Source organism: Crocodylus porosus, unplaced genomic scaffold (assembly GCF_001723895.1).
Source record: "Crocodylus porosus isolate Cpor-Errol unplaced genomic scaffold, CroPor_comp1, whole genome shotgun sequence".
NCBI classification, from domain to species: Eukaryota; Metazoa; Chordata; order Crocodylia; family Crocodylidae; genus Crocodylus; species Crocodylus porosus.
Window position 1 is genome coordinate 1,146,966 of NW_017728945.1, and position 22,749 is coordinate 1,169,714.

General features: G+C 39.1%; 1 protein-coding gene and 1 long non-coding RNA gene across 3 annotated transcripts; one reads left to right on the plus strand and one right to left on the minus strand.

The window, feature by feature from the left end:
- Positions 1-1,980: 1,980 nt before the first annotated feature.
- Positions 1,981-21,937, minus strand: LOC109320458 (scaffold attachment factor B2-like). Of its 2 annotated transcripts, XM_019550567.1 has the most exons (20): positions 21,842-21,937; positions 20,189-20,253; positions 19,823-20,101; positions 18,636-18,698; positions 17,427-17,454; positions 15,985-16,486; positions 15,520-15,566; positions 14,536-14,636; positions 13,275-13,424; positions 13,089-13,189; positions 11,485-11,630; positions 10,597-10,688; positions 9,253-9,392; positions 7,684-7,977; positions 5,964-6,104; positions 4,730-4,769; positions 3,778-3,899; positions 2,926-3,038; positions 2,666-2,732; positions 1,981-2,342 (listed from the first exon to the last, which is right to left on the minus strand). In XM_019550567.1, exons 3-20 carry the CDS (start codon positions 20,057-20,059, stop codon positions 2,219-2,221), a joined length of 2,508 nt encoding a protein of 835 aa, XP_019406112.1. In that variant the 5' UTR covers positions 20,060-20,101; positions 20,189-20,253; positions 21,842-21,937; the 3' UTR covers positions 1,981-2,218. The 2 variants fall into 2 exon arrangements, 1 of the variants encoding a protein (XP_019406112.1); XR_002103795.1 differs by lacking the exon at positions 2,926-3,038 and having other exon boundaries at positions 2,252-2,342.
- On the plus strand, positions 3,613-9,075 carry LOC109320459. Its single transcript, XR_002103796.1, has 3 exons — positions 3,613-3,707; positions 6,259-6,262; positions 9,063-9,075. It is a non-coding gene; the product is annotated as an uncharacterized LOC109320459 (long non-coding RNA).
- Positions 21,938-22,749: the final 812 nt, after the last annotated feature.

Below are 22,749 nucleotides of genomic sequence, written 5' to 3' on the forward strand. Positions count from 1 at the left end.
GCAACTTTTTGGCTTTTGAGACCGCCATCAGTACTCACTGGGAAAGATGGCAGGGGAAAACCTCACTCCCTTTCCATTTAAGCCACTCGCCTCATTGGTTTCTTATCTGCTTGACCTCTAGAGCCAAGTGAACCAGGTGTGATGCAGTCTAAATAGGTGGAAAATAAACTAAAATTCAGCTCCACTTCCATCCTGCCCCAGTGATTTTCCTATTTAAAACTCAGGCTGTCTATACATCCTCAGAAAATGCAGCAAAAGTACTTGCCTTTGGTAAGCTGGCCCCCTGTGAAGTTTTAAGCTGCCTGAATGGCAAGGCTGTTTCAATGCAGCCTCTTCTCTCCCTTACTTTGTTTTTAAAGCCTAAAAAAAAAAAAATTACTCACTTCTCGCCCACAGGCAAATATGACGACTGTCAGGAGAAACAGCAGGTTTTTGTTCATTATGGCCACGTGGAAACAAGGGCTAATGAACATATATCCCCAGCTGTAGTGTTGCAACAAGGTTTGATTTATAGCATTAGAATAACAAGTTTTAAACCTGATACACTAGGGATTGCATGAGCTAATACAAGTCAGAAAGCACTATTCTGTCAGGCGATAATAGATTATTTTATATCAGCAATAGATAAAGAGCTGCAGAAATGCATGCTGCTGTTATAAGAAGTTAATGGAAGAATTTAGTGAGACAAGGGTTTTAATGCTCAGATTATTGGAAGTTATACATTGAATTCAAGAACTTGTAACACTGGACAGATCTTTCCAATTACGCACTTCAGCTGCAAATAGACTTGTAGTTTGAGTCATTCGCAAATGGTCAATTATACAGAACACTATCTGCATGCACATAAGGCATTTGAGGTTGGCACATACTGGAATGTTTATACCCCAAATATGCAATGTAATTCTGCTCATGCAAGACCTTGCAATCTTACTGAAACATTTAACTGTCATTAATATTGATCACCTGAAATTCACCACCAAGGCTGCTCTGTTTAGAGCGTAAAGCAAGAGCACGGCATTGGGAAAGCTCAAGGTATTACCTTTAGACTGCAAACAAAGCTCAGACAACAGTACAGCAACAACATATCAGCACAACTCCCAAGTTACTGTATTTAAGTAGTAAAAATCCAAAGAAAATCTTGTTTGCAGATCCTACAAAATTATCTTTTGACCTTATAGCAACGCAGGTATTTTTAGTGGTTAAAACTGATAGGCTCCCCTCCACAGGTAAGGACATTTATAGTAGATTATCTAGGCCGAAATGGCTTTACAGTCTTCAGTAGCAGGTTTGGCTCTTTGTCCTGCTAAAAATCTCCAATCAAAATAATTTATTCCCATATTGAGTGCTCAGTACTTGCAAGGCCTGCCCAAGGCCAGCCTACTCCCACTGAAGCATAGGTTGAAATTTGTAATATAGCAGAAATGTACTTCTCAGTACAATACAGTTTTCTTTGCACATACTTGCTGGCCTGCCACTATTCCATCTCAGAGTAGTGCTATGTCCACTTAGGTGAGATAAATCTGACCTTTAGTTTCACCAATAGGCCTGGTCAGCATTTGATTTAGAAACCAAATACCCAGAGGCAGCTGCCAGTGACTCAATCAATGACATTCTTTCTGCTTCAGTGTCTTCATAGCTATGGGTGTGCGCACAATTCTGGATGACTTTAATGGGGGGGGTGCTTCTTTTCTGAAATGAACGGAGCACTGCCAACAATGGAGCAAACACTCTTGTTGGAAGAAGCTCCTAAAGGCAGCATCTTCTAGGTGAAATAACACTGATGTCCTGTCTGCTGGAGATCATTAAAGGGTTAGGGTGCAGCTGAAAAAGCAGTTCCTTTTCACTCTTCCTAATGCCTTGTACTTCATACTCAGATCTGTCTGATAGCTCTGTACGTACGTACACACACACACACACACACAAAAATTTTTTAATACTTATCCTGTGGCAGAATATGGCCAAAGACCATGGAAACAAGTGTTAGCTGTAAACTGGTTTTATTATTTATGAAAAATGGAATGTTTCATTAACAGAAACTTAAGTGGTTTTGTAACAAGAACACATTTATTACAAAAAAAAAGCTGAACAAACAAATGAGTTCACATAGTATTTCAGCTACAATATGGCAGCAATTTCTTTAATTACATAAATTGACGGTGACCCTGGGTAACAGAATTCACCACTGTCGCCATCTTGCATTCAAAGAAAATTAAAATTTTCAGTAGCGGCGGGTGAAGCGTGGATCGTTGGGTCTGTTTGCTCTGTCCTGCCCTGCGAACCCTTGCATTCCACTACTCTGCATCATCTGGTTCTGGTTTCCACCCTGAATGAAGCCCCCACGCCTAGAGAACAAGGCCAAACATTCAGGAATTTTATAAGCTGAAAGTTAACGCATTGTTTTAAGTTTGCAGCATTTACCTTTTGAGTCATTTTTTAATCCTTGAAATACAGTGTGCCAGATAAAACCGCTGGAACATTCTTGTCCTAAGTGACACATCGCTAATGGTAATGAGACTAAGAGCTGGCGCTCTCCATGGCTACGCACAATTCTTTTAGCTCTTGGAACGTCCAAATGATTCAATTAAAAGAAGCGTGCACAAGTGTGGGATTTAGAAGAATAGGAAGTGACGAGCGAGGACCAAAAACCCTTGACAAAGCTTCTTACCCTGACATTCCTCCTCGATTCATCACATGGCCTGGTCCTGACTGACCAGGCATACCTCTTTCACCACCTAGTGAAAAAGCAAGAAAAGCATTTTTAATAGGAAAATTTAACCACCCCCCTTTGCTCCCAGAATTTTGCTTGCTTGCTTTGCAATGCTGTTACTGTTAAAAGCTCTGTATGAATTTTAACTACCACTAAAAGTTCAGTAGCAGCAATTCATAGGAAAAAACCACAATCACGCTGGTAAGCAGCAAGTGTACCTTGCCATCTCTCATGATCCCGTCCCATCATTCCTCCATCCACATTTCCCTGCCATGAACGATCTTGATGCCCCTCTAACTTTCGACCATGATCTCCCCAGTCACGTCCATCTCTTAAAAAAAATAAAAGAAAAGCTTCCAGGTCCCTCATCAATTTGATAGCATAGGGTGAAGTCAAATACCAGACCCCATACATAAAAGCTGATTAAAATCATGTACAAAACTACATCTCTACCTGCCCCATATTTATAAGCACCCCTCTCTCTTTGGACAAACCCTAATTGGAAACTTGCTGGACAGCCAGCCCACCACAAGGAAATTGGATTTTCTCAACGTGGGTCGACACAGACATGAACAGCTGATACCACAACGCAAATCCATTAAGTGAAGAATGTCACTTCAAAGTTACAGTGGCATAAATTTGCTCACTGAAGTCTTTGAAAGGAAACTTCTGGGATTCCAGCGGAGTCCCAGCCTATAAGGATTCTGAGCCAATTGCTCTGAATACAGTTGTCAACCCAGACCATTGTGCATGAGATAGTCTCTGAAAAGAGTCTGGAGCACAAAGGCCTGAAGTACATCTCATCTGCAGAAGAGCCAGCCCTTCCAAGAGAGTGGTTGTTACCAGCAGAGCAGTTAGTTTAGCAGCTCTGTACTCACTACATTCTCGATGCACGAGGGAGCTACCTGTGTAAGTTTCTTGCCCATCCAAGGGAGAACAGCCCTTTGATGAAAACATCTGGAAAGGATTTCTATTTGTAAAACTGCACCCACTGCTGTACGTTTGAGGTGTCAAAGAGCATTAGCATGTTCAGTGCTGGTGAGCAACGGCCCGCATTTCCATGTACTAACCGGGACTGTGGGGGGATCCCTCTCCCTTCGCTCATTCTTCTGTCAGACCCGTAGCTGCCCCAACTGTCTCGTGCATCCCTTGAATGGCGGTCTGGTCCTCCGTGCCGCTCATCTGGATAATGCTGAAAGGCAAAAAAGCATGCACAGGAATGCCATAAATCTTCCTCTCAGAGGTATACTAGTCAACAACCTTAAACCACTGGAATAGCCTATCAGAAGTCAGCACAAGCCAGGACAGCAAGACTCAATGAGGTCCGTCTTTGCATGAGCTTCTAGAGCTTTAAACACTACCTGTCTTATTCTTCACTGACTCTTACTTCGCTAAGCAGTTTATTCTGGGTGCCAGCTCCCTTTTATTGTCACACTAGGGCTAGATAACTTTACATGAACCAGCTTCATTTCTGCTCCTCTTCTTTGGACAACGCCAACAGAACACACATTTTCAAGGTACTGCTCTAGTTGTCACATGCATTTACTTTTGTGCGGATTTGCCTTTCCCTGTTATGGGACTGCGTATTTTCTATAGCACACTTAGGTAGACTACAAGCTGTGAACTCCTTCCTGGTACCTCTCTCTGCTCATGAAGACAGTGCCAGAATAAATTACCACTTACACTTACAAACATCTGACACCAATAACCAGAACACTTTTCATTTTCACCTACTAGCCCACAAAGAAGAGTGCATATGGTGACTCCAATCATTTAGAGACAGTTCTTCCCTAATCTCTGACAGCTGCCCTAGTTAGCAACTAATTTATGCTTTGCACATTCAGTGCAAAAAATGAGTTGCTTATTTAACAGCTGCTACCTTTTATGCCAGTGCTGACTGCATTTAAGCAGCAGGTAACATGAACCTGGTATATCAGTTTGGAACACGCTCTGTGCTCTTCCTCAGTGAAAGGCATAATCTATTTACATGGTTTACGAAACCATCATCTGAACTGAACGTACCTGTGAATCTCTATCTGGTATTCCCCTTGAACCTTCTCTCCTGGAACAAAAAGGAGCAATTTGATAAAATCAGTAACAATCACATAATCAGACTCTAATTTACAGGAAGGAACCCACCAGGCAATAACAATGACATTTCAATTAGAAAACTGCAACGCATTTAATTAAAAATCAAGTGTTTGAGACAGAGAAACACTAAGTGTTTTGAAGCAGAAACACGTCAGAGGACTGAAATAATGTACGCCAAAATCTGAGAAGCAAGGTACCACAAAGCATCTTCGAGTGCCTGAGAAAATGGTACTAAATCAGACTAGGAGGCAATGCTGGGACCAAGAAAGACTACCTAATAAACAGCACTGAGACCAACAGGAGCTGAAGAAAGAACTGAAGTGGAATAGCTCCCACATAAAGCCGTCAATTGCTGTCCTTTCCTTTTTTGGGTCCTTATGACAAATATGTAGAAGAATTCACAGATTTTGTTGGAATCTGGCAGGCCTCATGATGAGCCTCAAACTTGCAACCTCTAGGCTGTCAACCATCTGCAGCCCAGACCCCTGGAAATTGCTGTAAAAAAGTCTAAATGTGAATGTCTGCAGAACCCAGAGAGGTGGTGGAAGCTCCACCCTTAGAGATTTTCAAAAAAAGGCTAGACAGAGCTTTGGCTGGGATGATCTAGTTGGGCCTGGCCCTGCTCTGAACAGGGGGTTGGACTAGATGAGACCTCCTGAGGCCCCTTCCACCCCAAACTTCCTATGTTTTCACAAGTGTTTTCACATGGTTTCGGGGAAAAAAAGGTGCAGGTCTACAAATATGTAACAACCAGCTTCACCTTTCATGCACTAGACTTCCACTGTCAGAGGAGAAAGCACAACTTTAAAACCAAAAGATGATTTTCACTAGTCTTGTGCTAAAGAGCTAGGAAGCAGGACTGAGAACCCTGTATAAGTGTTATCTGTACAGACACTTTCTACTTCCAAGTGCAGCACGGGAGATCCACGCAGCGTGTATGAGGGGGCTTTGTTTATCAGGCTTGTTCCAAACACCTGACATGAAACTGCAGTGTTTTTCAGATAAATATGAACAAACACTTTTCAAGGCAGTTCTAAAAATAACAGACACCACCACATAAGCAAGCTTGCAAATGAGCACACGTTGTGATGCCCTACTTTTGTTTCTGTGCTATTTTGTAAGGAAAATAGTAAGTCAGGTTCTAAAAAAATGTCACCTTACTAACCTGTCTATAGAATGGTCTTGGTAACGGCCGCCACGTTCCCTGTGGTCGAAATCATGGAAGCGCTCTTGGCGGCTGAAGTCAGAGTGGTATCTATCATCCATCGCCATTCGTTTTGCCTCTGGCCAATACGGATCATCCCGCCTGTAACAAAACATATACTGGGATGATGATTTTTCTTCTCTTGCTGTCTTCAAATCAAGTCTCAGTTGATGCATCTAGTTAGTTAATCTGAACTTGCAGTAATTATTTCTGATTTTAAATAATTGAGATTTCTGAAATTGAAATGCCACATCAGTTTGGTGTGTCAGCAAAGAGTTAACTATCACTACTACACACCCTTCAATCTCAAAACGTGTTACAATGAAGCGGTTATTCCATCCTACTGGCATTAGTGCCTGAGGAGTCAAATCCACAATTTAAGTCATTCACCCTCGAGTCTAGTATCTGTAGCAGTCAGATGAGAATAACCGATGTCATCAAACAGCGTTATGTACATTTCACTGGCCTTTTTTTCCTCCTTACAAAAAAACTGTACTCAAGTGGCTGGTGAATGACAGCCAAATTCAACCTTAGCAAAATCCAGTTCACTGGACTTGAACAACAAGGGTAAATTTATACCCAAGTGACTAGGTTTCAGGTGCATCAAAAACAGGTGAGCAAACCCCCAAAGATCTTACAATTCAAGCAACTTTTTCTATCATTTTACAAGCCTTCCACCTTTGCAGTTGTGTGTGAACTGGCATCCCAAAGGACACTGATTCAGAATGCCTGAAAACATTCGGCCATATTCAGAGCTTTGTAATCCTACAAGGTCAGTATTAACAGGAGTCCCTGAATGCTACAGCTTTTTGGTTTGTTTTTATATCCTCAGAGCCCTAAGATGGGGACCTTATAGACATGTTCCTACAATTACAAGAAACAGGGGAGCTAAGTACATTTCTGGCTACTAGCAACTCTGTGAAAGACTAATCATGCCCTAGCACAAATCATTTAATAGAAGTAAATGCGACACGGAAACAACAATTTTCTGAACAGAAACACAGGTGCCCAACTTATGAATGATGTATTTTTCTTTATGCAACCTGGTCCATTTTAAAACTCAGTACTCAACTAGCACCATAAACTGAGAGGTTTGTGAAAACCTGCCAGAGAATTGATCAAAGTGAAAAGTAATTTGATAAGGTATAAGCTTCTTTCTCCACACTGGGGTAAGAAAAAAACAAGAACAAAGCAGATTTAAAGCTTGTGAGAGCCAACCAAGAAAGAAACTCCCACTGCCACACAGGTCACGATGCAGGTAGCTGAAAGCCGATTCGAAGTATGGGGGGAAAGTTACTTCCTTCTTTCAAGAAGCAGCAAGGCAGTTCACGTCACAGCACTCAGAGAGCATGGCATGGTAATGGATGGAATCCATAACTTGCTATGGCTGTCTGACTGCATCATGTTTTCTAAGGCACTTCAGAAAGCAAGCTCAGAGCAGCGATGCCTAACACATCTGTGCATTTTGCTGATTGTGCCTATTTAGAAAGATCATATTAATACAACAAAGTGTGAACAGCAACTTGTAAACAAACTTTGAACTGCGAACAGTTTGGCGATATTGTGAAGTTCAGCATCTGTTCTCTGCACACTTACTGGCAGCATAAAATCCATTTTCTGGTTACTTTGCTAGCCCTCACACCACAGAGGGTCTCTAAAACTGCCTTGCAAGCACTGTTACCTTCCATCAGGGTCATACGGTCGTCTCAGTGCAGACCGCCGCTCTTGTTCATAGCGCAGCTGTTCTTGCTGGCGCCGCAGCTCCTCTCTCTCCCGTTGAATGCGCTCCTGTTCTCTTCTCCTCTCTTGCTCTATATGCATCCTCTCTCTTTCCAGCCTCTCCCTCTCCATACGTTCCCTGTCAAGACGCTGCCTTTGAAATTCAAGTCGCTCACGCTCTCTCTGGAGCCTCTGTCTTTCATCCCGTTCATGAATGGCTTGAAGACGTTGTGCTCTCTCTCGCCGTTCTTGCTCTCTGTGTAATTCAAGTGGAGATTTGCTTTATCATAAGAAGTGCACACCTTCAGTTTCAGGGAGAAGGGCAGGTTGTGACAAGTTTCTTAGATCACCTTGTACAATCCCGTTAGCTTGGGCATTTTCCTCCTCACTAAACTCATAGCCAGTTAGACCAGTTTAAAAAGAAATAAATAAAAAAATCAATAACCACGTGAGACAAGAGGCAAACAGTGTGTAGTGGTAACCATTCCTTTTCTTGAAAGCAATTTTGAAAATGCTTTTTTTGGGCCAGCAAGATTACTATACATTCTTTACCTGGCATCAAAGGAAAAAGGAGGTGTGCAATTCTGACAAAAGGGAAATATTTCTGCCCCAAAGAGACTGTCATTAAATATAAGCAAGGTTCAGGGTCGTTTTAGCAAAATTAAATGTAAAATGTGAAAAATCTTTCAGTAGTCTGTCTTTGAGAGAATACTGAAGTGCAGAGTTTTAGAGCAAAATCCATTAAGCCTTTTGTGACTAAGGCTATTAGGAAAATAGAAACACTAACCAATGGAAAAAATACAGGACAGTAAATTTTGAACATAAATAATGCTAAACTCAAGGTAACAAAATCCAAAAATGTGCCATTTCTGTAACAGACACTGCCAGCAGAATACCATGTCATTGTAGGATAATGTTCTCCTGTTCTGTGTTATCAGATATATTTTCAAAGTAATGATCCTTTGACATGTTTTATGGCTATTTTATCTCTTGCATGACAGCAAAATGTGAAACTGCTATAAACTTGCAAAAATTGGTCAAGTATCAAGTATGCAATATAACATTCCCTATGCTTTAATAAGTTCAGCAAGAAAATGAACCACAGCACAAAACTGTCATTTGTGAACAAGTTTTGCAGTCAAAACAAGGGACTAGTAATAACCTTCATAAGTTATCTGCAGTGAACAGTAGTCAGTTTTAATGACCCCTTCCCTGATCTTATCCATTACTGTGTATTTCACAGGTAAATTATCTTTGGTTCCTGGGGAGAAGCTTCTCATCTCCACACCACTAAGAACAGCTGTTAAAGGTAAGAAAACTTTGTCTATGTTTTAGTATCAGGAATTACATTTGAACATCACCTACCATTAAAGAGATTGTTGTCAATCTATGGATTATTTTGCATACAGCAGTCTAGATACTGCAAGCTGAAGGCTGTCAAAAATACTGACTAATGATGAGGAAAAGTCCCCAGGTGCTACTCTGAAAGAAAATACTTCTGCTGGGAAAGAAGCATCAATACGAAACTCACCGCCGTCGTCTTTCTGTTTCTCTGATTTCTCGTTCTCTCTGTCGCTGGCGTTCACGTTCTCGCTGTTCTTTGATTTTATCAAATGACAAGATATCTTGTTTCTCTTTGCTCTCTGATTTGCGGTCCTGGCTCTTAGTGCTCTGTTTAATCAAGGTAATATAGTAAATGAAATAAATGTTTGGATTAAATTTCCAAAGGCAACGTTAATGCCCATTTACAGCGTACTCCACATATGCATAGCAGATAAGCACATAATTTGCTTAACTGTGTAACACAACGCGAGTCCTAATTTCCTGCCCGTTGTTTGAGGCAGCGTTTCCCAACCAGTGTGCCATGGCACAAAAGTGTGCCATCAGAAATGAACAGATATGACGCAGAATTTTGCCATGCCAGTGAGCTGCAATTGGTATGAGGATGGGGAGTGCCATAACAGGTGCCGCTGAAAAGTTTTATTAATGTAAGTGTGGCTTGGGCTGGAAAAGGTTGGGAAACGCTGGTTTAGGGTACCCTGGCTATCTGCATGCTGGTTACATCCATAAAATGCCTAAGTGCACATTTCACAATTGTGCTCCCTTTAACTGCAGAGTTAATTTTACTGTACCTAACCAGACTAGTTTGAAACTAATGGTACAGTTAACTCCACCAGGAAGAGCAAAGGAAAATGATCTTTCAAAGGGTGGCTCTCAGAAACTAGGGAAACTATGGGAATTAGCAGCCCTGAAACTGACCGTTAAGAGGCCTGGAAGATGAAGGCACATAGTTCGTTTTCAGGCCTGCTAATATCACAGTGCAGGGGTGCTGTACACATAAGGAGCACTGCTTATATCAAATAAGTGCATGGTCTAAGTACATAGCTTTTTTCCAGTTCCAAGGCTATACATTTCAACAGAGTACACTGCATATGCTCACAAAGAACCCATCAACCCTTCCCTACTAGGAGCTGTAATGGCCAACACTATGCAGATAAGACAGAAGGAGCCGAGGCCAAAGAATCCTTGTATTTATACTAAAAACAGTCATTTAGCTGCAATTCTGAGGAAAATGCGCAAGCATAAGATGAGACCATACCATTTTTAATAGATGCAAGAGCCCCTCCTCTGCATCCTATACCTTAAGAAACAATATTGTTTCAGTGGCCTTGTTACAGTACAAATGCAATTTCCTGCCTCTAGCATCAATGATTATGGTCACAGCATAGGCAGGGCACAAATGTTTATCAAAATTTTGTTACGTTACTAGCTCATACTGGTTTAAAAAAGGAAAACCAAAGTTCTCGAAATGTAAATCAGTCGCTCTGCAAAGATCTTGCTTTAGAGACCTGGCGTCTATGAACAGTAAACTCACTCTTTCTTTTGATGTAGTAGAAGTTTTCACACTAATAACTGGTTCTCCTTTGGATTTATCCATCACCACTGTCCTTTCAGTTCCTCGACTTCCTATTTAAACCAGAGGGGGAAAAGTACAAACCAAAGATCATTTAAGTCATCTAAGAAACATTAAACTGTTCTTGAAACAACTGAAGTTGTCAGATTAGGTGGATACAATCATTTATGGAAACACAAAAAGCAAAAAATATTTTAGATGTAAAGTTTTAAATTCTTTCAGATTTTGAACGTGACATTGGCTGCACCAGGTAAGATATATCAGCAAAAGCAGCACTTTATAAAGCTCAAAGTTTGTTACCTATAGGAAACTAACACATTCAAGACAGACTATTCAAAGTGGTGAATACTCCTGCATCTAACACAGGCACATTTTTACACATGTATGGGAAAGGCATATTCAAAGGGTGCACATTTCATCAATGCACATTTCAGTACCCACTAGCACTTGAGTCTACAGATGTTGCTTTCTGCTTGTAATTGGCGGTAAAAAACTATTTAGATGCAAGAATCCTTTTTTATCCTTTCTCTAAATTTTACAGTTGTAAAACAAGTTTGAATTTCCACATCAATGTGTTGCTGCTCTGGTCCCTCTCGGTATGGGGAATGGCATATGTGTTTACAAATAGCTCCCTATTTACCCTTCTCCATTTTAAAGCTAGGGGTACTCAGCACTGGGCAGAACTCTCCAACAGAAGGGAATATAATTTTCCCCAGAGACTCCACTGGGTAGCTATGGCACAACAGAATTGTCATTTTGTTGGGATGTCTTTGTCAGCTGTTAATTGCCCATGTGAACAACATCTGTAATATGGTATCCCATTTATATTAACAAAGCAGCTTAAGCCACCTGATTTGCTTATCCTTGAGCGATCCGTGACTCCTGTTTTCTGTTCATCTTTCTCTTTTCCTTCTTTTTCATCTTTGCCATCTTTTTCCATTTTCTTAGCTTCATCTTTCTTGTCTGTCTTCTCATCCTTTTTAATATTGACAGACCTACAGATAAAATGAGCTTTAAAGCAGAGTACAGAGGAACTAGTCTAGATGTATGCACTCCTTTTGGACTCCTGCACAAACCAGTCTTTTAAAAATTGAAATTGCAACAAATTCTTCTAATCTGCCAAATACTAAATACAACATATATTTGCATCCTATTATTTTTAATCTAGTTGACTGAATATCAAAGCTTGAAAGATGCAAGGGAAAAGACAGGTGATTGTTTTGAACACAAGTTCTCCAGATGGTTCTGGATAAAAATTTCAATTATTTTGATGATTAACTTCATACGCAGCTCACTTCTTGGCGAATGAAAAGCAGTCATCCACAAAAATGATGGGCTCAATCAGAATAAGAATTTTTGCATAAGCATTTGAATCCCAAGAATCTACCAAGCAAGATTGTCAGAGCACAATCAGGGGTTTTGAAAGGTAGTTTAATATGGAGTGACCTCTAAGCAGCAAAAAACCACTGTGGAATGGATGCCTTTCACACCCCACAAAAAATAAACATTAGAAAAATCTCTCTCCTGGCCCATTCCAAGGGCTTTTTTAAAAACAGGGACTAGTCTTTTAAAGAAGTAGTCTAAACAAAAGGATGATATGACAATTTATAGAGCTGACCCACTCCAAGCAACATAAAGAGACTTTAATCCTCATGTGTGAGGAGAGAGTACATTCAACAATAATCATGCTGTAGTCAATGCTGGTTTTGAGTGAATTTACTCAAGAGATACCAGTACAGGGCCTGAAAAGATGTGGCCAGATTCCAAGTTACAAATAACTGCACTGGGTTGTTACAAAAGAACCCGTGGCACCATTGTGATTTCTTCTTCACCATGTCTGTCTCAACTACTCAGTGATAATACAGTCCCTTCTTAAAATGCAGACAAAAGTAGAACAGAGCAAAAAGTTACATCCCATTTTTGCAGGCAGAAACTGGGTCTTACACTACACGGGTGTGCTATACCAGCAAAGCTGTACTAATATATGCTAGACCCAAGACCCCTTTTCTGATCTTTCATAGATACAATCCACAAGATCTAAGAATTTCATCATTGTCTTAATGTACCATTTTAAATAAGCACCAGGTACGTGTGGGCAATAAGACAGAGTTGAAGTCCTAGAAATCATTAGGGTGTGCTCAACTGAAGCAAGGACACAAATCTGAAATATACACAGAAGGAGAACTAGGTTACAGATTTAACTTGTTGCTATTTCCGTTTCATGGACTCTCAGATGAAAAAAATTCTGAAATGGGATCCATTAAGCTAGACCTACAGACTGCAATAAAAAAAGCTTCTCCTGCTCTATAAGCAAGCCAAGTTCTTTAAGGTGTAGTATGAACCAACCAATCATGATATGGTACTTCCAAAAAGTATCTTTCAGTTTGTTATTACTCTTTGCCTAACATTTTAATGGTTTCAAATATAGGATCTCTTAAAAAAAAAGAATTTACTTTTCAGACTTGGAATCTGTAGAATGGTGTCTGTCTTTTTCCTTCTTTACTTCATTTTCTTTTTTGTCTAAAGGTTTTTTCCCAGCTGGTTCATTTTTTGCCTGGAATTTTAAATATCAGAGCATTAGTCTATGCAGTATTTTTATCCTTGCATTACATTGTGAATCATGGAAAGTTCTCACTTACTTTTTCTACAGAGATCATTTTTCCATGTAGCTCTGTTCTGTGGAGGTGACTAATACATTTGGTTGCTTCCTCAGATGTGGACATTGTAACAAAACCATAACAGCGAGCACCAGGACTGCGAGCATTAGTTACTACTTTTGCACCAACCACCTTGCAAAAATTGAATTAATAAAAGTTATTTTGTAACTGCAGAACTTCATGTACTTACAACTTAAATACTGCCAAATACTTCATATACCAAAAGAATTGTTCGTCAATACCATGTAAACCAAGAGCATTTGTTCTTCTGAAACGGCACTGAAAGATCAGCATTTCTAACCAGAAGCATTTGTCCAACTTAGCAAAGTTTATTTTGCAAAAGACCCCAAAGTTACACAGGGGAACAGAGATGTAAGCAGACTGGTCAGCAGCACTTTGAAAAAGCTGCCATTAAAGTACTTCCGTTAAGTACTAGAAATATTTCCATACATGGCAGTGATGGTGCCAAAATAGTTGGGAGGACTACAGTTTAAGATTGTAATGCAGATTTTAGTTCTACAGAAATCTTATCCTTGCTGCACAGTCCAGTGACCACAGAGGCCAGTCACATGCTGTACACCACTCCACTGTTTCTTACCTTGCATATTAGCCTACTAAATCTCTGGCTGGGGTAAGATATCTAGTTTCTGCAATTCAGTAATAAAATGCAGACGTATGGATTTGTTAAAGTACCTTTAAAGCAATTAATGCTAACACTGGACTACCATAGACGTGATTAACATTGTAAAAAGATGAACTTTTCTGGATAAGCAAACATACAGAGTACCTGAGTGTCATTCAGAAAATACTTACTAACAAATTCCCAGTCAGGTAACATCCAAGACCTGACTTGCAGAAAACATCCTGGTTTGATTTTTTTTTTTTCTATGAATGGTTAAGTGACTGGGGGTGCAAAAGCGAGCAACCAGTGTTTTACTTTCCCCAGAAATTTTGAGAGGTATTTGGTGAAGTGCTACATTTGTAGGAAGACACTTTCAAAAGCTGGTTAAAAGCCCAGCTCCTGTTGTTTAATCCAACCTCTGGAAGCTTGCCACTAATTACATGGCATTTTTCTGTCCGGTTGCTTTGTTTGTTAAATCATACAACTAGTTCACACCAACTTTCCTCATAATTCAATATGCTGTGCCTTACTAGAAAAGAAACAGCTAGATGGTACGGCATTTAAACCCTTTTATCAAAATTAATAAGTAAACTGAACGTAGAAGCACTATACAACACATACCTTTCCATACTTGCTGAAAAGGTTCTTCAAGTCTGTAGCTCTGGTAGAAGAGGAAAGTCCACTAACCCACAAATTTCTACCAGAACTGCTACTTGCACGACCTAATTTAAAAAAATTATTAAACACTACTATATCAGAGAAGTGCTGCATTTAAAAAACAATTTCCCTAGAAATTCCACTTTTGTAAATTACAAGGTAAACTATACTACTACTTCAATTCCAACATTTAGACCTGCTCATCACTCTTAAGTACATGAGATTTAATTTCTGTATCTCAAAACAAACCACTTGTGTTGTGACATGCAGAGTGATAAAAGCATGATACGGTTATTTTCAGCTAGAGAGTTTCTGCAAAAAAACCAAACAACCCACTACTAGAAACCTCAATTAATGTCTACCACAGAAAGTAGAAATCTAATCAGAAAGTTTTAGATGACTTTTTAAAGTCTTGCTTTTACTGCAGTCCATCAACAAGACTATTTTATACAAGTTAAAGCTAATCAAAAGTAACAGTCTTGTTAGGAGAGACAATCTATAAAAAATGTTGAAAACAAGGAACAATTCTAATCACATTACAGTTAACTTAAATTACAAGAAAGCTAAGTCTTCATTGCACTGGCAATCTTCCCTGAAAATGTGAGAAATGCACACTGAATAAAGCAATTTACTAATTTCCCTCTTAGCATTACTGTGCTTTCAAAGGCACATCCTAATCCTGAAAAAAACCCAACTTACACGTCCACTTAAATGCTACTACTAGGAGCAATCCCACCAAGATGAACAGAACTAAAGCACAGTGCAGTTAGGTATACACTTAAGTGAAGGCAAGATTACAGCCAAATGAAACCCATAAAAAAATTTTTTTTAAAAAATCGGCCAAAACATAAGCCTGATTATTCCCTAGAATTCTGATGACCTCAGTCAATTTGTCAGGATTTGGCCCAATAATTTTTTTCCAAAATCAGCCTCATTTCTAAAACCTACCTTTCTCATCTTTTGAGACTGTCTTTGTCTCTGCATCCTCAATAGAGCTAAAGACAAAAAATAATGTTAGTGAACAAAGAATAATCAGAAACAAAACTAACTCTTATATGCACTAGCATTCAATACCTACCAGAAAATTAGTTGCGAAATAAAAAGACCTTTGCAAACTTGTTTTAAGAAATCTGACAAGAAATAAGGGAAGTCATTTGCTTAAAACAGATAATTAATTCTGTTTGGCACGTCATAAAAATTAGGAACAAATTAAGAAAACAACCTTTGAAGGTTGAGGAAAGGAAAGAAATCAAGACCTTGGTTAAAAACTGCACAAGAAACAAAAGAGATTCTTTAGGAATAAGCTACAATTTCATCAGTCTCGCTGGCCAATTGAAGGAAACAGCTTATTTGCATCACTTAATGACCAATGAAAAAAGATAGCATCTGGTCTAGAACTGAGAAAAAACAAACCTCTTTTTCTGATCACCGCCCTCATTGGTAGAGGACTCTTTAGTAGCGGATGAGTCTTCAGCATTAGCTTTGTCTTCGGGTTTCTTGGCATCTTCTTTACTATCTTTGGTTTCGGCACCCGCGCCTTTATCCGCTGTTTCCCCACTAGAGGCTTCCGGGCCTTGGGAGGCTTTGCTACTCTGATCGCTTACGGGGTCTACTCCTAAACATTCAGAGTCCTCCGGTTTCTCTTCCTCTATTGTCTGTTCACTTGTCTCCCCTTTCGCTACAACTAAACGCTTTGCCTCCTTCCTTGCCACCGCTGGGGCCGATTTGCTGTCCAAAGCTAAGGCCTCTTCCTCCGACTCAGCGGCAGCAAGAGCGTCCTCTTCCTCCGCTAGCTTTCTGCCTGGCACCACGTTACTTCCTTCCTGTGCAAATGGCTGCTCCACTTCGGAATTGTCTTCGTTAAGTGGCTCAGATTTACAAGTTTCCCCCAAAATGTCGAGTATTTTCTCATTTTCTACGGATTTAACAGGAATAGAATGGCACAAGATTTAATCACCAGGGAAATACAGCAATCACAAATGTGGAACTGGCATGGCTGCCACACTAACACCAAGAGACCTTCTAAGCTACACAGAGATTGGAAAACCCTAGTGGACACAACAGTAAGAGCCCTAGGCTATCTGCTCTCTAACAAACTCTTACGTTAAAGCCCGAAAGCTACACGGAAGAAAAACGCCCGATAAACTTAACATATAACTTTCTGGCTGATCCTTGACCGTCTTCATGATGTTGTGTTCTAGTTCTTCCTAATTTAGCTTCCAAAGTCCAAGATCCTTAACTGACTGCATCAATTCTTTGACAGTTCAATTTCCAGATTCCTGTGAAATTCTTTTAGCAGAGAGTCCAACATGAAAACTGGGGCATCTTCTGTTGGTGCACAAGTATTTTTGCAGTCCAGAAAGTGAATTATATCTGTATGATAATTCCATGAAGAAACTCAGTCTTCCTTCTTCTGAAGTCCATTCACTTTAGTTCCCTACCACAGCTTTATATACTACCTTAACTCCTCTATTCAAAATTACAGAATTATGGTACTGTGTGATATCACAAGATCTGCTTTATGTGCAGAACCTTTAAGTTTCAAGGCTCAGGTTAATTAACATAGCCGAAGAGAACATTTTCTAATCAACCACTTCAATTCAGATTGAACCTATTTTCTCAAATGATGGAGATGACACCATTACAGATCTGGTGATATGACTGGGTTTCCAATCTCTATGACCCTTGCATGATCTGGTTGTCCACCATTAGAACAATGCACACTATAGTAATTCAGTTTTTTAAAAAAAAACAAAACAAAAAACCAAAGTAGGGATACAAAAAGGGATTAGATGGAAGAGTGAAACTGTTTCCAAACTAGGTGTGTATTTCTGGGTTTTTTTGTTAAACAGTACCTGGCTCCAAAGGCAGTTCTTCAATTTCCTACAAACAAACAAAACAAACAAAAATATAGATGTATATATATTACAGCACTGTTCAGCTGGGCCCAAACTACATCTAGAAGGAATTAAAAAAATACTCAAGTTTTGGTAATACTGTAAACTGTGAGAAGTGTAAATTTCTTAAATTATCTTTAAATAAGTCTTAACCTATTATCTTTACATAAAGTCTTAACGTAATGTCCACTGATGAAATAAAAGAACAGGAACTCAGACTTGCTGCATAAAGCAAGAGTTTCTGTGGCAATTCAGAGAACACTACAGCACTGATATGGCCATTTCTGTTTTACACAGACTTAGATAATATCAGAATAGCACTATTATTCAGTTAGCACCTGATGTGCTGTTCATTTATACTGCTCCCAGAAAGACATGCAAATAATTAGCTTCATGAACACCATGCTCCTAAAATTTGCAATCCCATGTTCTAAATCTGCTGGGGCTAAACTCTTTGGCACACATGCCTCAAAAATCAGCCTTGTGCCATCCCCATTGGCCACTCTGATCCCTTCCCTCTGCCCAATCTGCTGCTCTGCTTTCTGTTCCCTGCCTGATCCACTGCACTGTTTTGTTTCCTGCCCTATTTGCCACTGAGCTGCTTGTCCCCTCCCCAGTCTGGTGCATGCCACACACACTGGCTGCCCATGCCAGTTGTGGCATGTGTTGCAAGGTTGCCACCCCGTTCAGGTAAGTTTTTTTCTGTGAACTTGATCAGCAGAAACAGGTCACCTACAACTCTTGTGGAAGTCAGCAAGAGCCCTGGATGCTCAAGGATGCTGGAACCCAAACCCAGTGTTTCAGCAATAATTTCAATCGTTGTATCTAATTATCTAATTATCGAATATCTAATTATTCTGAAAATCGTATTCACACATTTGATGAAAAAGGAAATAGAGTGAAGTACAAGTTATAGTTTGAGTTGGGTACAGAATACAAATTGGATTATTTTTAGAATAAAGCATAAAAGAGCCTCTAATTCTCTGAATCTACACACAAATATATAGGGGAATCCAAGTAGTTTTAATATGCTTACTGGATGTTCTTACTTCTAAATTAAGAAATAAGAACAAAATATTTTAATAATTTTCCACAGACACACAAAAGTATTAGCTGTTCATACATTGTCATTGCTAGTAATTTGTTAAAAAAGTAGTGCTTATTTACCTTTACAATAATCAAATCAGATGAAGTAGCATCTAAACAGTTCCCAACATCTTCACTCTCTGCCTGAAAGAATAAATAATAGGAGATATTTCATTCTCTACAGAATATCCATCACATCTTTAATGAAAATGAAACCAAATGAGAAACTGGAAGGTTGGAAAAACATTTTATTTCTAACTTGATTTTCCTGAGATATACGGAATTAAATATTTACTATCCTTTAAAACTTGAAAACCTGGCTAAGGATGATTGCAACTTAAAAAAAAGAAAGAAATCAGGTAACAAACTGTCCCTAGCTTGTCCCTGCCCACTTTAAAGTCTCCTTGTTGTTTTGAAAATAAATGTCAGCATTAAACAAAAAATCCCATATGGCATATTTTTCCTTATATGCCTTTTATTCAAATACTCTAATCAAAACAAGGTTTCCTTCTAGACCGCCAGCTGGTCTAATGAAAAACTGCAATGTCCTTAATTTTACAGTAAAAATATATAACCCACTCAATATTTTAATGTTGTTATTTATTACTGCCAATTCTAAATTAAAGAAAAAGCAGTCATCTCAGGATATGATCAATCCAGATGATGGAGACAAAGCATATCACAGAGTAATATGACTATTACTCTCTTCCATACCCCACTGTATGTTTCAAGAAAGTAACCTGAACAATTAGGGAAAAGTTTATACTCTGGCAAAACAAGATAATGCTGCCCATTACAAACTAACACATGCAAAAAGCCAGCATGAAAAATATTCCCAACGCCAGGATGACTGGGAGACCAAATGTTATCATAAAATGTAAAATACATTGTACGATAAACCATTGCAAAGCTGATTCAATTATGAAGAATACAGACTATGGCATACGTATCCCTCATACTACCATCCAAAACAAAGGAATGATGAGAAAATGGGAATGTAAAATTTAAGGCACAGTAGGGAATTCACTGATAGTGATGCTTTCTAGATTACTACTACTGTGGGCACTAACAAGGCATGCAAACAGAACCTATGCATGTTTTAAATAAAAAATGCTATTTCTGCAAATATTTTTTTAAAAATAAAATAAAAATCAATGACCATAAAAAAGATTCAGATTCCCAAATTATTTCCAGTATTGTTTAGCTACAATTTCACTATTTAATTTGAAAAAAAAAATTCTGATTCCACACATGTAAGAGATGCATACCATCGCTACTGGTATTTCTCTTGATTCTTCTTTAATTTCTGATAATTGCGGAGATGCCTCCAAGTTACCTACAGGATATTCTGTAGGCTGATCTGGAAGTTCTTTCATTTCTGCATCATCATTTTCTTTACTATCAGACAGTGAGTCAAGAATATTATCAGCACTGTAATCGTCTCCGCAATCTACAGCACTGCCATTATCTATTTCAGCTTCATCTAACACACTAATATCCATCATGTCAATATCCTGCAAGTTATCCAAACTTGCTTCAATATCCTCCTGTAAAAAGAAAAAAAGTACATATAATAGGCATTGTGACTTAAATGCAACACTATTATTTTTCACCTCAAATGCAGTAGCACATACCTGTCCATCTCCAGAATCCTCCTCCAGTCCATTATCTTCAACACCCTCTTCCTCTGGTTTGCGCCCTAGTAACATTACGATGATTAGAGTGAGAAATAACAAAAACCATATTCTTCAAACTGTGTTGTGTTAGAGCAGGGGTTAAATACAATTCTTTGCAGGAAAAGACTTACACACTTGGCCTTCTATTCAACAATGCTTAAAAACAAACCTAAAAAACGCTTAACATCACATTTCACTAAGTGACAACAATACAAAGTCTAAACATTTACCAGTTGTACTAAGTGAGACTCAACCAAAAGCTTCTCTAAAGTACTTGCAGACTATTTGCTTCAATGCAGCAACATAAACTGACTAAATCATAACTCTTATTATTCTTTTCAAAAGTTTACTAATTTAAAAGCATCAGTTTAAAAACAATTCTTACTATGTGAAGTACCAACTCATCTCTTTGACCCATAATATTAGCAGCAACTGCTATTACTAAACTCAAGAGTCTCCACCACAGAAGATTAAACTTCTCACAACAACAGACCAAATCATTTCTCAGGCATTTATTTCCTCAAAGATCAAAGAACAGCACAACAAGAAGGGGGGAGAAATTTTTAGAAACAGCCTTTCCACAAGGAGAAATGTTTCAGTTTTGGTGCTGTTTCACTGAAGTGATGTTTTACATATTAATTGGGAAAGGAAAAAAATTCCTTAATTATCATCAATCTCTTTACTTTTATAGGCATTTTGTATAGTCTTAGTTATAATTATGCATTTGAATTTGCAAGGCAATTTAATCCAAAGCCAGTGACTAATGGCACTGACCTGAGCCAGGCATAGTTCTGTTACATGAGCATTATGAGGAGAGGCTACATGATCAAGAACAATGCACCTCAAAGCTTTCAACAATTTACTCATCATCAGTTATTCAAAACACTGCTCTACATAATTCAGTACTGAAGCAGGTTCTACCTTTATACTGTTAGTTTTAAAAAATGATTTAGTGACAGTGACAACCCTGATTTCAGAAACAGAAACATATCTTTAAATAAATAAATAAAAAAATTACAAGATAAGGTAATTCTTGACCATTACCTGGAGGACTTGTTTGTACTAGGAAAATTATTCCAAGCTGTAGTTAGAAATATCACCTGAAAACAACTTTCAAGTAAATATGATATCATCAGGGTTAATTTTTAACTATAAATGTAAATAAATGCACCATTAAATTAAGAGCAGTAAGTTATGGAATCAAGAGCTGCACCACTGGAAACAAACTGGATTTCCCCCTACATCTACTCTGACTATCCAATGACTTTCCCCTCTATAATGGTAAGCAGAGCTTTAAAAGAACATGAAGATTTAAGTTCCAACTGGAATCAACACCAGCATTTCTGTTTTTTCTTGAAGTTTATTTTTTTGGTTTAGAAACTTCGAGATTTCAGATCTTCTACATCTCATGTAACTAACTGTGGACTCTATGCATCTACAGAAATGTAAAATAGTTTGGGAACAGTAGATAATTTCAGATAATTACAGATCAGCTTGGTTAAGTATATCAATAAAGCAGCATGTTGTGGAAGGAAGGACAGATGGAAGGGTTTTGTAGGCACAAGGTATTAGCGAATCAAGGAAAAAAATCCTCTCTCAATTTCTTTATACCTTTGCTGCTTCTCTTTGGAGTTTTCTTGATCGTTATCTCTGAAACAACTGGAATTTCTTCAGGATTTCCCCCTTCCTCCTCAATGGCCTATTGGAGGAAAAAGTGAGAGTGAGAGACCTAAAACCAGTGTTTGCTTACAGAGTATTATAAGCTGAGCACACTGGGCAGGGAAAAAAAACCACCGTGGCAAAACCCTTGCAGCCTTTGGTTTAAAGCCAGGCCAACACTGCTTGGATGTACGATGCCAAAAGCAAGTTGCACAAGTGCTCTGACATTACAGATTCATAGATTCAGATTGTAGAGTCAGAGGAGACCACAAAGGACCACTGTGTCCGAAGCCCTACCCCTAGAAGCAGGGAAATCCTCTGAGTTGCTTCGGGAATGCAATCAGCGCCTGGCTGCTCGTATAAGAACATAAGAATTGCCATGTACTGGGTCAGACCAAAGGTTCATCTTGCCCAGTCTCCGGTCATAGACTGAATGTCACAGATTATGGGGCTGGAAGGGACCTCACAAGATCATCAGGTCCAGCCACCCCGCACTAGGCCGGGAAGACAATGAGTTCAGTCTCCTGGCCTGGGACCTCCTGATCCCGTATTTCTCTACTAGTGGCAAGTGAAGGGCATGTAGGTGGGACTTTTCCAGAATAAGCAGCATTCCTGAGAAAGGTAGGGGGCCCAAAATGTATGCGAACGTAAAAATATGCTTCTTGGAAAAAAGTGGGGGTTTGCTTTTATCGTGGTGGGACATAAGGAGGGTCCAGAGGAGGGCCACTCGTATGATCAGGGGACAACAGGGCAGGCCCTATGAGGAAAGGCTATACAGGACCTGAACCTGTTCAGCCTCCTAAAGAGAAGGCCTGTTATAAACTAGTCAGGGGGGATCAGCAGGCATTGGGGGAGTCCCT